Raw genomic sequence first — 17,036 nt, 5'->3', positions numbered from 1 at the left:
TAAAGTATTCTCCTGTGTTTTCCTTGCAGACCAGGGAGGACACTGAGGAGCTTCCTGAGACCCTGCCTGAGACCTCCACAAAGACATAGGACAGACGGACCTGAGAGGACGCCAAAGAACTCCCTGCGGCCCTGACAGAGACCTTGACGTGGACGGACAGGCTCTTGACACCCCAGGTGTTGTAGCCTTGCCTCATAAGAAAGATGCTCTAGGCCCCTAATCATCTTGGTTGCCCTCTTCTGCACCTTATCCACTTCTACAATGTCCTTTTTTTAGATGTGGTGACCAGAATTGTACGCAGTACTCCAGGTATGGCCGCACCATAGTTTTGTATAAGGGCATTATAATATTAGCCATTTTATTTTCAGTCCCCTTCCTAATGATCCCTAGCATGGAATTGGCCTTTTTCACAGCTGCCACACATTGAGTTGTCACTTTCAGCGTGCTGTCCACCACGACCCCAAGATCCCTCTCTTGATCAGTCACCGACAGCTCAGATCCCATCAACGTATACTTGAAGTTGGGGTTTTTCGTCCCAATGTGCATCACCTTACACTTGCCAACATTGAAGCGCATTTGCCATTTTGTCGCCCACTCCCCTAGTTTGGAGAGATCCTTTTGGAGCTCCTCAAAATCCATTTTGGATTTCACTACCCATAAGAGTTTGGTATCATCTGCAAATTTGGCCACCTTGCTGCTTACCCTTACTTCTAGATTGTTTATGAATAAATTAAATAGCACCGGTCCCAGTACAGACCCCTGGGGGACCCCACATAAACTGAGTAGTAACCCTACTGCCGTGAGTGGGGTGTAGTTGGCACATGGCAGTTGACAGCTGGCACTGTTGAAAAGACAGTCAAAATGAATAGAAGAAATGAAAGTGTGTAATGAATCCTCATAGGGATTCATTGAAGGAAAGTTATTATACACCAAAGAATACAAACACTTGAAAAATAGTGACCACACAATTTGCTCCATAACTCCACTTCTACAAGGGCTAGAGCTTAGCTTTTCTTTTTAAATGAAAGCTAGGAATCTGGGGGGATTAATAGGAGGGATCCAAGTCTTGAATTGATTCAGGCGTGATTTGATTTGTACCTGAATCTAGCCAATGGACCACAGGGGTGATTAGTTTTGTCTCCAAATCACCCAAATCAGCTACATTTGGGTACTAATTGATTTGTCCCCAAATCAAATTGCACATCCCTACCATCCACTTTCAATCCTCAATATGCTTTAACTAGCCTCAGGTCCTTGAACTCTTGTGTGCTTGAATTCAAGTGGTAGCTTCATGCTCCCATCTTGAGAATACTAATGAACAAGATTCAAGAAACTTCATATTTAAAACAGAAAAAGTTGTCAGAAGTTGGATCCATTTTAAAAGGTCACCGGATAGGTTTTTGGTTTAACTGTACTATACCATTTTTGTTAACTCCAAGGCTTGAGTTGGACATGCACGTACCACATCAATTTACTTTCCTCTGTTTTAACAGTGGTACTATGCAGTGCTATCACATATCCGTATGCATATGTAACTGCATTAATAATGAGAAAATAATTCAAGTGACATGACACCAATACTGGCACCTTATCTGCTTTTTGGGGAACACATTATTGTTTCTGATGTAGTAAGAAATATATGTTGATGCATAACAGAATGGAGGAGGTAGGATTGCAATGCGCCAGACACTATATGAAAGCATGCCCACCACTTTGGTCAACAGAATGAATCTGTATGTGGGACTGGAAGAATAGAAATGTGTTTTAGTAGCCAAGCAGGAATGGCAAATGAGAGGCATTTCTGCTAGTTAAGCAGAGAGCCTCCAAGAATCTTAGACTTCCCTGAAGTCCCCAGAAGGACTAGCAATATTGATGCTAGAAAAAGTGAGGTTGAGTCTTGCAGTTTGTACAAGTGGCATAGGGTGTGACACTAGGTCTGGCCTCACAAACATATAGTTTTGAATTTCCATCGAGGACAAAGATTTAAGGGCATGAACCTCTTTACCCTGTAGATAACAGACAAACTTGAGTGGCCAGACCTTCAAAAGAGGAAGGAATAGATTACAGTCCTTTCTGCTTGATGATGTCAACTTTAATACAGAACATAAACATTTGTGAAGTCATTTTTTTGAGGCAAAATACACTTCCAGCCTTGGACAACTTTCTGTACAGCAGAGTGCCCTTTCCCACAAAATACAGACTGGATTAGAATAAAGCTTTAGTGAACACAGTGACCAATGTGCTGTGTAACATTATGGTCATAGAAGAACATTGCAGTAGCACAACATTCATACATACATGAGAGTTACAATGCACTGGGAACTTGCATTGGTGACTAGTGTTTCCATTTGTGCAAGTGCAATAGCGCAAGAAAAAAAGCCAGCACTGTGTATGACCTGCAGACTTGCACATGAGCAGTTAGCAGACCAGATTGTTTATGCAGAAGATAAGTTGTGCAACTGCGCCACTTGTGCATTTAGACATGATGCAGCTATGGTATCTTCTTGCACAAATACTTGGCTTCCCCCAGTGTAATACTGCTTATGTGGGCCAGTGGGTATAATAGCTAACACAAGATAAGCCCAGGTGTAAACATAAAGTGTGCCGTCGAGTCAGTGTCAACTCCTGGCGACCACAGAGCCCTGTGGTTGTCTTTGGTGGAATACAGGAGGGGTTTACCATTGCCATCTCCCGTGCAGTGTGAGAGGATGCCTTTCAGCATCTTCCTATATTGCTGCTGCCTGATATAGGTGTTTCCCATAGTCTGGGAAACATGCCAGCAGGGATCTGAACCGGCAAACTCTGGCTTGCTAGTCAAATCATATCTAAAACCCTGAGACAGACCAACATCTTAGGTTTAAAATTCTTCCATCTTCTATTCCGTTTATTTTAGTGCTTCAGCTTAAAAAACTGTTGCCTGGTATTTGGCAAGAAATATAGCAAGACCACAGGCTATGAGATACTTTCCCAAAGCATCAGGTCATGAGGCATAGTTGGGCAATACAATTTTGGTCATAATTTTTATATTCAAAACCTATCAAAGTGAACAAATATTGTCCTCAATTTGGCAGACTTTGACCACTGCTTATATCCTAAAGGTAAATCATATTTGCGGTTCATAATTTTAATAGAAAGAGGAAGGACATTCATAAATAGGATTTCAACATGATGGGTATGAAGAAATAAGAGCCACAAATGCCACTCCATCCATGTCCTGCCCAACAACCACAGCATCCCATTTTTTGCAAACAGCTATACCTTGTTTATTTGGGCCACTGCAAGAAAGTAGGTACTCCCAGAGTAAACAATGAACAGCTTCTTTAAAAAAAAAAAAAGCCTATGTGCTGCAGCATCCATCAATGACAAGAATAGATCAGTGTCCATAACAGCAGTGGCTCCCATTGCTCAATGTGGGGCAAGGAAAGCAGAAAAGAAGCTAGTGCCCACAAGCCTCTTCAACTATTGGCAGAAGGAGAAGACTCAAATACATACATCTTATATATAATTAATTCCTGTAGAGGGGATGTGTGGGGATGTGGCAAGCTCTACCCCCACTGTAGCCATGACCAATGGCAAGCTCAGAAGTGGGGGCAGCACGCGCCAGGAGGCGGGAGGGGGGCAGCGGGAGGCGGCAGAAGGAAGACGGGAGGTGGGTGAAGCTCTGCCACCCCGAGAAGGAGGACGGCAGCGGCACGGGGTGGACGGCTGGGCCCAACTGGAGGCACAGATGCTCTGTGCCAGGGTCCACTAATTCTCTATAATATGTAAATCAGTTCGAAGTCAATGCCAGACCACTATTCTGTATTTGTTAGGAGAAGACAGAAGATAAAACTAGTTATATTTTTCAGTATATACTTCCCCCCCCAGCCAAAAAACCCCCCCAAAAACCCAACCCTTTAAACATGGCTTTCAATATACTCAGTTGGGTGCTTATCAGCTTTCAGTTTCCTCATTAGTTAAGACATTTTCCAAGATACTTAATAGTTACCTTCCCCACTAAAATCTTTGTCTCTATCTAAAGACATCAGTTGCAATCTAATCTTATAATTTCTTTGATTATTATCTACCAAATAAATATATATACTCACGCTGTGAATAAAGCAGTATCTGAAATTCCAAAAGAGCACAAGTGAAGAGTTGAACCATATTCTCTACTCCAAGTAAGTCAACAACTTCTTTAACGGGAAAGTCAAATAATGGCAGTTCATTGGTGCTTGGCCTCTGGCAGATAATTGGTCCATAAACTCCTGAAAATTTTAGGGATCTCCCTGCTGGAGGAAGAGGAACTTCATAGAGTATATTGTAGATAAAGCTTTCCAAAGGTAATGGTGGTGGTTGAGGTGAAGTTACAGCTTGATGGAGTTGCTCAAGTACTTTCCTACATGCCTTCATGAAAGACATTGGGGTTATCAGACAGATACATTTAGAGACATATAGAGTGTCTCTACTAATATCATATGAATTAAATCTCTGTAACTTTGATACAGAGGTGCCATTACAGTCTTCCATGGTACTACAGTTATCTTTGTCATTTGTAGGAGGAGTATGAAGAATATCATATTCCGCATTGTGCATGTGATACAATGTCTGCATTGCGCTACAGATTTGTTTGCTGGTAACTTCCTCATAAAATGTGAGAGAAAACCCAAATGTCCGTGAGCCATCTTCACGGGTAATGATGAATGAATGAAACTGAGGTTCTCGGGCATCAGCTTGTGTCTTGAAAGACAGACCCTTCGGCATACATAGCTGGAAAGAAAGATCAAATAGCAATTATATATTGCTTACTTCAGTAATTTTGCACTCTCAACCATAAACATTACACTCTACTTTGAAACATAATCTGTTAAAATGCTTAACAAATGGTAAGCTTTACATTACATAGTTTTAAAATATTTAAATTATTTCACTAAGAAAGAGATTTCAAAGTCATGTGAATTTACAAAAAGAACTTAAAATGATACATTCCTAACACTTAAACAGGATTCAGGCAGGCAAAATTATTGGTTGGTTGACCTATGCTTCAGCTTGGGATCTTTGATAGGCCATTAAATTAACTAATAACACTGGCCTACAGCCAGACTAGTACTGCACAAGCATAAAGCTGTTTCACTAGTTCAAGGATGTAGCACAATAACATCGCACAAAGAAAATATCTTAGTGGTTGCACATTGTGGAACACTACAACTTCATGCAGTTCCACAAAAAACACTACAACTTCATGCAGTTCCACAAAAAAGTGTGTACAGATTCTCTTGTTGCATTAGTGCAACACTTGGCTGGATGATAGCCACCAGCTCCCACATTTTGTAGCCATTGTTTGCATTTTTTTGTAATGTCTGACAACAATGAACCAAGAAACTGCTAAAAGTTTTATGCAAATTTTCAGGGTCTGCATATTGTCCTAAACTAAGCAAATATATCAATGGACCTAGCGGCAGTTGTGTACATCATGTATCTGATTATTGTAGTTATCGTTTCCCCCAGATTGCCAGCTTTAGTACATAACAACACAGTGTGATCTTAAAATTTGTGTCTCAGAACCGGAGCAAGTGGTGAGATACTGGATGCTAGTTTACCACATATAGTTATCTGTCATCTTGAATCCAGTCCAATATCCATACCAATTTAGCAGCATGGTAATGAAAACAAAGATTGGGAATGCCCCATCCTCCATTTCCCCATCAACTCTTTAACTCTCACAGCATTTGGCTTCCAGCCATAGTTAAAAGCATTATTATACCATGTTAGTATTAAGAAAATTTGTAGAGGTAACACAACTTATATGACTTTTTTAGAAGCTGAATCCAGGCAAGGGAAGTTTAAAAGCAATGAAAAATATAAGAGAGATTTCCCCCCAAAACAAGGGTGTCAAACTGTGGCCCTCATGCAGATGTTGGCCTACAACTCCCATCATCCCCTGACTACTGGCCACTTTAACTGCAGATGATGCGAGTTGTGGGTCAACCGCAGATGGAGGACCGCAGTTTGACATACCAGATCTAGGAGGACTGGCAAAAAGTACAGCCCATCCAGATGGTTACCTCTAATCTATCCTTTAACTTTTTGCTAATCCATATAAAATTACGGTGAGTTTTTTGCCATTCTCCTAGTGCCTTATCAAATAATGCAACTGCAATATTACAGAAAACAACATTCAGTTTGAACAGAATAAAATTGTATTGCATTAATTCATCCTTGATAGATGTAAAGTTTCCCAGTATTTCCCAGATGGCTATATTTGCATTTACTTTTTAAAATAAATACACTAGCAATGAGGGAAATCAAGAACTTCTCCTCCATGAGTTCTACCATCATTAATTCTAGTGGATTGTGCCCAATGAGAATGCAGTACATTAAAATCCATTGGTGGACAATTTATTCTGCCACACAGACACATAGTTGCACACTCAAATACTCCAAGGTGCCTTTGTCCTCCCAAATATGAGGCACATAGAGTTCCAAAACTGTCCCAACCTAAAATTTTAGATGGATTCATGCTTGCAAGATAGAAACATATGTGCTGCTGTTGAACCAACATCATAGATCATCATAGATTAAAAAAAGCTTTAGGATTTGCCACAGATAGATTTATATAGACAAGACACTGGATATCGCTTGATATTATTGTGTGGAAGATAGACAATACCCATACAAGCACATGACTTCATCTACCCCTTACTTTTCCAAAGTTATAAAGTCCAAACTAGACATTACATTATCTGATCAGTGTATTTTAACACAAATCTGAACAAATCACATAGAAGGGGGTGGGGTGGAACTCATTTTTAAAAGACATGTGGACAAAGAGTGCAAAACCCTCACCATCTATGGCTATGCTCCCTGCAAATCTGTCCTCAAGCGTTTCTGCTAGCCAAGCACACCCCCAGTGTCAGAGTTTAACTGAGAAGAAAAATGTTTGGGGGACAACTTGCAGGTGTGGGCCGAGGTGGGAGGGCTCTGTACTTCTCACCCGCATGCAAATTTTGCTTTTAAAATGAACCACCAGTCTTTTGTTTCCTATGTATGTGATTGGCATAGAAGTATCATATGGATCTGCTGCCATGACATCTAGTTTGCTCTTAAACCACAAACTCTGAGCCTGACTAACTTGTACCTCAGTGAGAGAGGGGATTAGAAGAAGATAGAGAAACACACGTCATGGTTAAGAGACCAGGAAACACTTGCCCAGTTCACACATAATGGGAAACCATGATTTCTTAATATCTAAAAAAGCCTTGGCTGGCCATAGGCCCACATGCTGCTCCCTGATGCTGTTTTGTGTGCAAAAGGCAGAAAGGAAAAGATTTTACTTACACTTTGAAGTAAACCAGAGTTCTGCATTACATGAAAACTTGGGGAGAAACCAAGTTTGCTTACCTCTAACTATTGATCTGGAAGCGATCCATTGAAATCCCTAAGAATGGGTTCTGCGCTTGCACAGGGACCTCGCGGCCGAGTGCTATAGCTCCTCTAGGCACCCACACTCCGCCTCACATGCTCAGCGTGGAAGATATAAATGGCGGACTGGATGCCATTTTCTCTGGTTCCTGGATGACCACCTACCTAGATGATCATCCACTGAGGTAAGAATGAGTTCTCTCTTGCAGTGTAAAATAACAGACCTACAGCTACTGCAGCAGAGAGGCTCAGGAGACCTCCACAATCAGCACAGCGTTTGAACAATTTCTTTTCTGATCTCTTTTCCATTTCCGTTCTGAGTCAAGTCCGAGAAGTCAGGTACAAGTCCAAAGCAATCCATTTAGAAGAACAATAGTCAAAAGGCAGTCCAGGTCAAAGGAATTATTATTATTATTTTATTTTATTATTAAAATAATTATTATTTGAATAGAATTCTTTTCATGAACCAAATCGACGAGACGCTGTAGCCAACGACGAGGTGTGATCACAACGGCGATCAAAAGGAACTGGAGAAAATGGCATCGAGCTCGCCTTTTATATCTTCCACACTGAGCGTGTGAGGAGGAGCGTGGGCGCCTAGAGGAGCTATAGAACTCAGCTGCGAGGTTCCTGCACAGGCACAGAACCCATTCTTATGGATTCCAACCAATCACAATCCAGATCTGTGGTTTATATGCAACCACAGTTAGGAAAAAAATCAGGTTGAAACCACAGTTTGATCCTGGACTGATTTGTAGTAAACTTGCTTTGTACTAAACTTGGGAACAATTCCTGAGTTCAAATGCAAAGCATAACTTGGTTTACTTCAAAGCAAAAGAAAGGACTTTCCTTCTTTTTCACATGAAAAAGGGAGAGAAAGGAAACACATGAGCTTGCAGAGGCTCTTTTTATGGAGGTGCACAAACCCATTCAGAGGCCCTTTAAGCGCCTCCAAACCAGTTCGAACAATCGGCTGTTTGGCTTGTTCGAAGGCAGGGGGTCAGATTTTAAGGGCAGGGAGGGTGCACTTACCCCTCCCGCCGTTTCCCACCCCCTCGCTGGCACTCTGTTATTCAAGGCTCCTTTGGGGCAACAGCATACCTCCCTGCCACCCTGTCCCCTCTTTGCCCGGAAATACCTGGCACGTGTGCAACGGGCACATGCGTGCACACGTAGTGCTTGCACATGCACCTGCCCAATGTATGTGATGTGTGCACACGAGTGCAACGCACACGCACCTGGCACTTCCAGGCAAAGAGAGGACGGGGCAGCAGGGAAGCATGCTGCCACCCTAACAGAGTCTTGAATAACAGAGCACCAGCAGGGGGAAAGCAGAGGGAGGGATAAGTGCACCCTCCACCACCCTTAAAGTCCAACACACACACCTGCCTTCAAACCACCCCCACCCGGTTCCGTGCACATCCCTAGCTCTTTTACATAGCGCTGCAGCAAACTCTGGTTTCAGCCAAGCCATTATATTTTCACCATATAATAGGATGTGCATGTGCATGTTCAACAATGAAAATTAAGAACACAATTAAGCTACAAACCATTCCCACTGCATCCTGATCAAAAGGATTCCATTCAACATTTTCAGGATAATGAGCAAGAACTTTGGACTTGAATGTGCGTCTTAATGGAGTTTGTTCAAAATTTTCACCTGAAAAAATTGGAAAAAAAATCAATTAAAATATTTTCATCCCAAGCTCTTTTGTCTAGATGCCAGAAAGTATATTATTGAGCAGTTCAAGGATTTTTCAAGTATTTCCTTTAAGAGAAAAAGGAAATGCAAAGTAGTGATTAGCAAGAGAGAAAGTAAGTAGAGTGAGGTTATAGCACTGTAGTACTTTGCATACAGTTATCTATCTGTGCTTTTCCATACAAGCCCAGTTACCTTATTGACTCCATCGAATTCAGAAATTTATTTATTTGGAATGTGCATTTTTATATCTGTTCATCAAAATTAAATCCCATTTCCAAAGTAATTAAGGAAATGCACACATAGGTAAGAGAAGCAAAAGTTAAGCAATAGGTTTAAATGCACACAAAATCAATTCTAATAGTTTTGTTTGATATTTAAGTCTGGAACCCATCATCTCTTACAGCTGTGAAGGGAAATCTAGAAGGCACAAAATGGTCACGAGACAAAAATACTAGAAAAGAGATATCCATATGATTCAAAGTGTTGATATTTCCCCCTGTGTTTTTTGTTGTTGTTTTTTACCTTCTGCTGAACTTGAAATGAAACGGCCACCACCATCTTGGGCTTTAGAGGCCTGTATATACTGGCATAATGCTATATGACAAATAAAAAGAACACTGTGTTATAATTTAATAGTTTAAACTCTTATTATTGCTACAAGTCTGTTTCTAGACAACTCCTTCAAAATGACAAAACCCAGTAGGTCTATCTCCATCATATTTTCCAACTGCATGTTTTAGCAGATTATCACAGAGCTTTTTTCAGACTATAGAAATACAATTATTAATAGAATTCACAAAAAACTATCAAGCACTTGAAAATCTCAATTTATATAGGCAGAAGAATTTCCATTGTTCATGATGACAAAGTATATTTCACATTAACACTCACTTTAACAGCAATCCTAAGCATATGTATTCAGGGGGGAAAGTCTCGCTGAATTCAATTAGACTTATTCCCTAGTAAGAGTTTATGTCATAACTATTCATATTTATTCCTAGAACCATTATTTGTAAATAATCAAAATAACTGATGCACTGTTTTGGTGTTGGTTATGTGATTTTGAAATAATTTAATATACAAAGGGGAAGCAAGGTCACATGAAAAGGTTCTTGTGGAATCTTTTTCTGGGTACAGTTTTTCCCCTCCTTACAAAAATAAAAAAGGCTAAAACAGAAAGAGCAATAAGGTCTGTTATAAGGTACTAAACAAATCTTGGTTGGGTGGTTGAGGTTTCTGAACAAGAACCTGAAGTAGTCAGAATCTAACATTGATTCATACAGGATACAGGGTTGTTCTTTTTAAAGAGCAAGTAAGCCAACCAATGGTGCAGCGGGGAAATGACTTGCCAAGGGAGCAAGAGGTTGCCGGTTTGAATCCCCACTAGTATGTTTCCCAGACTATGGGAAACAACTATATCGGGCAGCAGCAATATAGGAAGATGCTGAAAGGCATCATCTCATATTGCACGGGAGATGGCAATGGTAAACCCCTCTTGTATTCTACCAAAGTCAGCCACAGGGCTCTGTGATCACCAGGAGTCGACACCGACACTCAAAAGCACACTTTACCTTTAAGCTTCTTTTTACTCTTCTGTTCTGAAGACACTCCGCCTACCCACTTCAAAACAAAATAACAGGGGCTATATTGCTATGTAAATTATTTATGTGAAACTCATACATCCTGTTCAGGTGATGGACTTGTATTACTGTTGTCAACAATTTACTTAATGCAAGTCCATTAATGCTGCATATTATGTGTGTCAGCATGTGGTTGCCAGCTTAAGTTTACTTATGGGTAGCAGCTACTCAGGACTGTGATTCAGCAGGGCACCCGGCACAGAGGTAGAAAGTATTCAATTACCTTTACCTCGGTGCTGTTTCCCTGCCAGAAATCCCTCCCACCAAAGAAGCTATTTGAATTTGCTACAATGGTACTTTGAAGGTTAAATATCCACTTTGGGGAGTGCTTTTTGGTGAGAAAATGGTGCAGAGATAAAAAGTTAGAATACTCCCTTCTTCTGTGCCATGGTCCGAATCAAATAATTGGCTAACATAGCTGCTACTAATGGGTAAACTTAAGTCTGTAACTTCATGCAAATGCATTTAATGTTATATTATTCTGGCCCTTACCTGGGAGAAAACTCCACTGAACATATTAGGACTGACTTCTGAGTAGACACACATAGGATTGCACTGTTAGTGTTTCAGAACAGAATTCAAAACAAGACTCCTTTTAAGAACTACCATTTAAAATACGAATGACCTGAACACTATAGATGCTAACATGCAAAACAAGCACTTCACTGTGTTAGTGCTGAAATAAAATCGTTTTTAAAATCCTCTCATTCAGTGTCAGACCACAAGTCTGTGCTGCCTAAATGTTATAACAGTGGCTACTAGCTATATAACCAGGGATGTTCTCCTTCAAGACATTAGAGGAAGACCCATCCCTTGTTTGTTCCCAGCATTTGGTAATATGGTATACTGCCTGTGCACATGAAGATTTCAAATTCAGAATCGATGGCAGACTCAAATACCTCTGGGGAATCTGAATCAAGAAAAATATCACAGGGTAGTTCATAAAATTGATAATATAGGAGTGATGGTCATTAGGACTTTATGGCAATAGTCCTCTCCTTTTACTTCCTATGAATACAAGTGCTTTCTAAATAAGAAGGAAAATTTTGACACCAAAAATAAACTTTGTCACCTTCATAAAATGAATAGGAAAATGAGTATGCAGCACATGACAGCTGCAGTAACAATAAGGCAAAATTACATGAAACAACATGCTTCAAATAAACCCAAAGCTTTTATCACCACCTGCAAAATAGGATGGGGGAAAGTCATTTCAATGCTTCATTTATCCTCCAATACATAATTATGTGGCAAAAGAGGCTGATTTTGGAATTGTTGCTGTGTTCTACTCTTTGTTAATTTAAAATTATTCTGGATCACTCTTCTGTATTTACTCAAAGAGCTCAGAGTAACTTCAGGGGATACACTGAGCAATTTTCTAGAAGCAATCTCTAAAGGACTGGAGATACATTTTTAATATTTTTATTAAATTTTATTAAAACATTTCTATACCACCCAAAACTTATGTCTCTGGGTGGTTTACAACAGAATAAAAACAAAGTAAAACATTTGTTAAAACAAAAGGGGGGGGGACCACACACATTACAACAATTTAAAAATTTTAAAACAATACTTTAAAACAGCATTAAAACCATAAAAACATTAATTAAAAGTCTGGGTGAAGAAATGTGTTTTTAAAGACTTTTGAAAAGCTGTCAGAGATGGGGAGGCTCTTATTTCACTAGCAAGCGCATTCCAAAGCCTCATCCCTGAATGGCCAGCAGACAAACTGGCTGCAGCTGCAGACGGACCTCTCCAGCAGATCTCAGGGGGCGGTGGGGTTCATGCAGAAGAAGGCATTCCCTTAAATACCCAGGGCCCAAACTGTTTAGGGCTTTCTAGGTTATAACCAGCGCCTTGTATTTTGCCCGGAAGCATATCGGCAGCCAGTGTAGCTCCTTCAATACAGGAGTTATATGGTCTCTCCGAGATGACCCAGAGACCAGCCTGGCTGCCGCATTCTGGACCAGCCGTAGTTTCCGGACTACATACAAGGGCAGCCCCACATAGAGTGCATTACAGTAATCCAGTCCACATTTCAGTAATCCAGTCTACATCCAATACATGACAATCTATATATATATATTTCTCCTGGGTGTGCCCAGGAAAAATGGGTCCCGGCAGCCCAGCTGATTGGCTGGGCTGCGGGGGCGCCTGATTGGTCCTGGTGCACCCAGGAGAATTGCCTGGCTGGGCAGCCGCGGAGGCAAGGCGGCGGGCCCGGCCGCGGAGGCAAGGCGGCGGGCCCGGCCGCCGTGGCGGGCCAGCTAGAGGCACAGATGCTCTGTGCCCGGGCCCACTAGTATATAGAATTACACACAAGACTGCTATTTTAAAAACTGGTTAGGAAGATGCAAGGTTCCAAGAGAGTCCATCATCCTACTTAGAAGGTGAACTACCAACTTGATAAATACAACTGACTTATTAAAATTTACAGTCAACCTTTCAGTCTGTAACAAGCTCCCAAAGTGGCTCACAGACTAGCATAATCATTGAAATATGAGTTCACAACTTTAAAATGCTTCAGCAATAAGTTGGCAAAACAAAAATGAGTCTATAACTCATTTTAGACCCAAAGTCTTCTGAAATAAAAAGTCTTGACCAGCTATGAACTTTCTAAAGGCCACTAATGAATGTCCTGGCAAGCTGCCTTTAGGAGTGAGTTCCAAATAACAATGATACCATACTAAGGATGTGCACGAACTGAAGTCCATGCACTGGTTCAGTGGCAAACTGGTTCAGACAAGGTCCAAACCAGTTTGACGCCATAGGGAGGGGAGCAGCGAACGTGATCTTTTTAAAAAGAGGAAAGCAGGTCCTTACCTGCTCTGCACTGCAGCATGCTGCTTCCTGCTGCGATGGTGCTGCTCCCAAGAACCTGCATGCTGCACCGGCACACACATGGCACCTGAGCATGCCTGGGTGCCATTTGTGTGGTCAGCACGGATGCGTGAACACTATGGGTGTGCTGGCGCTGCATGCAGGTTCTTGAGGACAATGCCACTGCAGCCAGAAGCTGCATGCTGCAGCAGTGAGTAGGTAAGGGCCTGCTCTCCTCGTTTTTAAAGATCCCGCTCACTGCTCCCCTCCCCACGGCACTGAATCGGTTTGGTGATTGAAACATTTGGTGATCACTTGAAACGTTGCGAGTGTGAAACAGCCGTTTCTACTGCTTCAGGCTTGAAATGAATAACCCTTAGAATAAAGGGCTTGTTTCAAGCTCAAAACAGAACAGCCGCATTTTGACTCGAAACACTTTGACTGTTTCGAGCACCATTTTGGAGGTCTGTTTTTCCTATTCTGATTGGTTTTCTCGAACTGGCTTCCAATTGGCTTGTGATCTCCTTGCTTCTTGGTTGACTTGTTATTCTTCAAATCAAATGTTGTCATGGGCAACTGTGCCCCCATTGGCTGGGGGAAGGGAGCGGGGAGACAAAGGAGGGTTTTTCAAAATGTATTTGAGGGGCTGGGAGGCCAGAGAACTTTCTCGTATAGTGTGCTTCCCAGAGGAGGAAGGATTAGCACTGCAACACAGAAAGTAACTGCTGGACTGGGGCCTGCCTGTGTGGAGAGTGATAGAGAGTACCTGTGGCTTATCTTTCTTGTTCTCTTTTTTTCTTTGCAGTGCCAACTTCTTTTTATTTACTTATTTATTTTCTATTTGTTTTTAATTTTACCAGCAGCCCCAGTGGCTTTAATTGTGTGCTGCTGTGGATTTCACCCCTCTTGTGTGTATTTCTTCTTCTTATAGCCAGCCCTCAGCGGCTTTTATAACTGGGGTTCTGTGCTAAGACTCGTTTTTTTTCTTTTGTTGCCCCAAACTGCACTAGCTTTGCTGCTACTGTGTTGCTTTTTCTTTTGAGGTGGGGGGTGCTCACCTGTCCTACACCTAGCTGTTGAGTCCCCATGTCCCCAAGCAGTGTCTGCTCGGCCTGAGTGCCTCCAAGAGTGGCACCAGGCTAGACTCCAGCAGAAGACACCAGTCGCCGGAAGGAAAGCACCCCCAAACTTGGTCAGGTTAGAGTTCCTTAAACAGTTAAACAAAACAGGCCTAGTTTGGGGAAGGGATTAGGTACTACGTAGTACAGGAGCAGTTGGTTATGAGACAGGCCACAGTAATCCCCTTTCCCTTCCCTTCGACTTACCCCATTGTTGGCTCGCTCCCCTTCAATAAAGCCCCCCCAAAAGCCTGCTTCTTTATTGGGGGAGGTAATTTTTCTAGCTTCTGTATGTGCACTACAGTGCTAAAGATAGTACACAGCAGAAGTAGACCACCCCTGACCCCACACCCCTTTTTAAAATACCCACCTTAAGGGGGCTTGTTATTCTCCACCCCCACCCCCAAGTTAGGGCTTGAATTTTAAAAACACCAAGATGTTTGGGAAGGTGTGAGCCAGAGCTGGGAGGAGATTGGCAGGTGGGGGGGGTGATGCTGGTTGTGGGCAGCGATGAGAGGGGCCTGCTCCCCAAGTCATCCCCCTTTGCATGCAGACTCTCCCTTTGGGAGGAGGGTAGTCCTGCAGCACAGCTGAATTAGGGGGGAAATCTTCCTGTCAGGTCTTCCTGTGGCAGTGGAAGAGGAGGTGACTGTGTTGGCTGCTACTAGCCCAACCAGATCATTCTCACCATTCTGCCCAATCCCCATTGGCAGTGCAACCCACCCACCCCCATCTGAGACTGAGGAGGAGCAGGAGGAAGTCATTCCGCTTCCTGTTCCTGGACCTTCTCAGCCTTGGACCAAGGGTGGTGCTGGCAGTAGACCCCAGAAAGAACCAGCAGCCCCAGTACCACCACTACCAAAATGGGGCCAGACCAGCTCCAAAGGCAGCATGGTGTGGGACCACTTTGAGCTCTGCCCTGGTGAACCAACCCATGCTGTTTGCATCCACTACAGGGTACAGGTCAGCAGGTAGAGGGACCCTAAGCATCTTGCGACATCAGGGGTGACTCTGCACCTGCGATGGCATCACCCAGTGGTCCCTGCTCCTGCTGGTAGCAATAGGCCTGATGTGCCTTCGACTAGTGGCAGCAGGGCAACCTCTCCTGCTCCCAAGCAAGGGAAGTTGCCTGTGCTTGCCCAGATTCTTGTCTAATCACCTGGGTCATTGCCAAAATGATGGCTTTGGACAACTAGCCATTCCAGGTGGTGGAGAATGCCGGCTCCCGCCAGCTGCTACTAGTGCTTGCACCCGACTATAAAATCCCCTCACCTTCAGCAGGTGTGTGGTGCCCTCCCTATACCAGTTGTGCAGGGGGAATGTCAGGGCTGCTGCACCCAGCCGTGCCCAACACCAGCATGCACTTCACTGCGGATGTGTGAACCGGCAGCAGTGGGCTGCAAACTGCTTTCCTGTCTGTCACAGCACACTGGTGGGGGCAGGGAAGCAAGGGGATATCTGATGCTGGTGGTGTAGCAAGCCCCACCCATGCAGCAAAGCACAGGAGGCTCTGCTGTTTGTGGAGATGCTAGACATTGACCACACAGCAGATCAGCTGCTGGTGCCCATTGATCGCCACGTGGAGTGATGGCTGTCTGGGCTGCCAAATCTTCACTGCAGGTTCATGGTGACCAACAATGCTCTTAACATGGTTAATGCAGCTGAGCAGCTCCAACTTGTCCATTTGTTGTGTGGCACACACTCTGAACCTGGGGCTATGGCCAGTTGAAGCATCCCCACTGGAAGCACTGAGTGCCAGCCTGCTGCTGCCATGGCTGCTCTTGTGGAGAGGTACTGCAAGATAGGAGCTTGCTTCCACAGGAGTGAAAAGGCAGATGCTCAAGGAAAGGCATCTTGATCTCAGCCTGCTTGAACACATGATCCCTCAGGATGTTCTGACCCAATGGAACTCCACCTTTCTCCTGCTCCAGTGCCTGCAGGAACAAAAGGCAGTCCTCCAGTCTCCAAGGAGGTATGACTTTCCAACCAGGACTGGGCACCCATTTCCAAGGTTGCCTTGGCACTCAAGCAATTCTTTGTTGCCATGAACAGTCAGTGTGCTGAGACAGCAATGCCGAGACAGGCTTTGCCCACCATTCTTCTCCTTGAGAAGACAATGGGTGAGCTCCGTGCACACTGACCACTGAGGAAGCAATTGCCTTGGCAGGTTGGCTCAGGACTGGAGTGGTGGTTTGGATCACGACACCCTTGGTGCATCGACAATGCATATTTTGTCCTGCCTATGTGACCCAAGGGCAAAGCTGTTACCCATAACTAGCTTCCTAGATGGAGGGACCTCCTGGTCAAAGAAGTTAGGTGAGCTGAGGAGAAGAGGCTGAGGCACAACCAGGAGGA

At 43.2% G+C, this 17,036-nt stretch overlaps 1 protein-coding gene across 9 annotated transcripts in view; it reads right to left on the bottom strand.

Annotated features, from left to right (window-relative positions):
- The window catches only part of DENND5A (DENN domain containing 5A), a 114,465-nt gene that overhangs the window by 79,637 nt on the left and 17,792 nt on the right, over positions 1-17,036 (bottom strand). For 6 of the 9 annotated variants that reach the window (XM_053286621.1, XM_053286613.1, XM_053286615.1 and 3 more), the window contains exons 2-4: positions 9,626-9,697; positions 8,952-9,061; positions 4,089-4,749 (exon numbers count right to left, since the gene is read on the bottom strand). In XM_053286621.1, coding sequence (XP_053142596.1) covers positions 4,089-4,749; positions 8,952-9,061; positions 9,626-9,697 — 843 coding nt within the window. The remainder of the gene's footprint in view (positions 1-4,088; positions 4,750-8,951; positions 9,062-9,625; positions 9,698-17,036) is intronic. The other 3 variants (XM_053286614.1, XM_053286618.1, XM_053286620.1) reach the window with 1 other exon arrangement.

Source organism: Hemicordylus capensis, chromosome 1 (assembly GCF_027244095.1).
Source record: "Hemicordylus capensis ecotype Gifberg chromosome 1, rHemCap1.1.pri, whole genome shotgun sequence".
Classification (NCBI taxonomy): Eukaryota; Metazoa; Chordata; class Lepidosauria; order Squamata; family Cordylidae; genus Hemicordylus; species Hemicordylus capensis.
The sequence above is the reverse complement of the archived record's forward strand: the minus strand, read 5'-3'. Positions and strand labels throughout refer to the sequence as shown.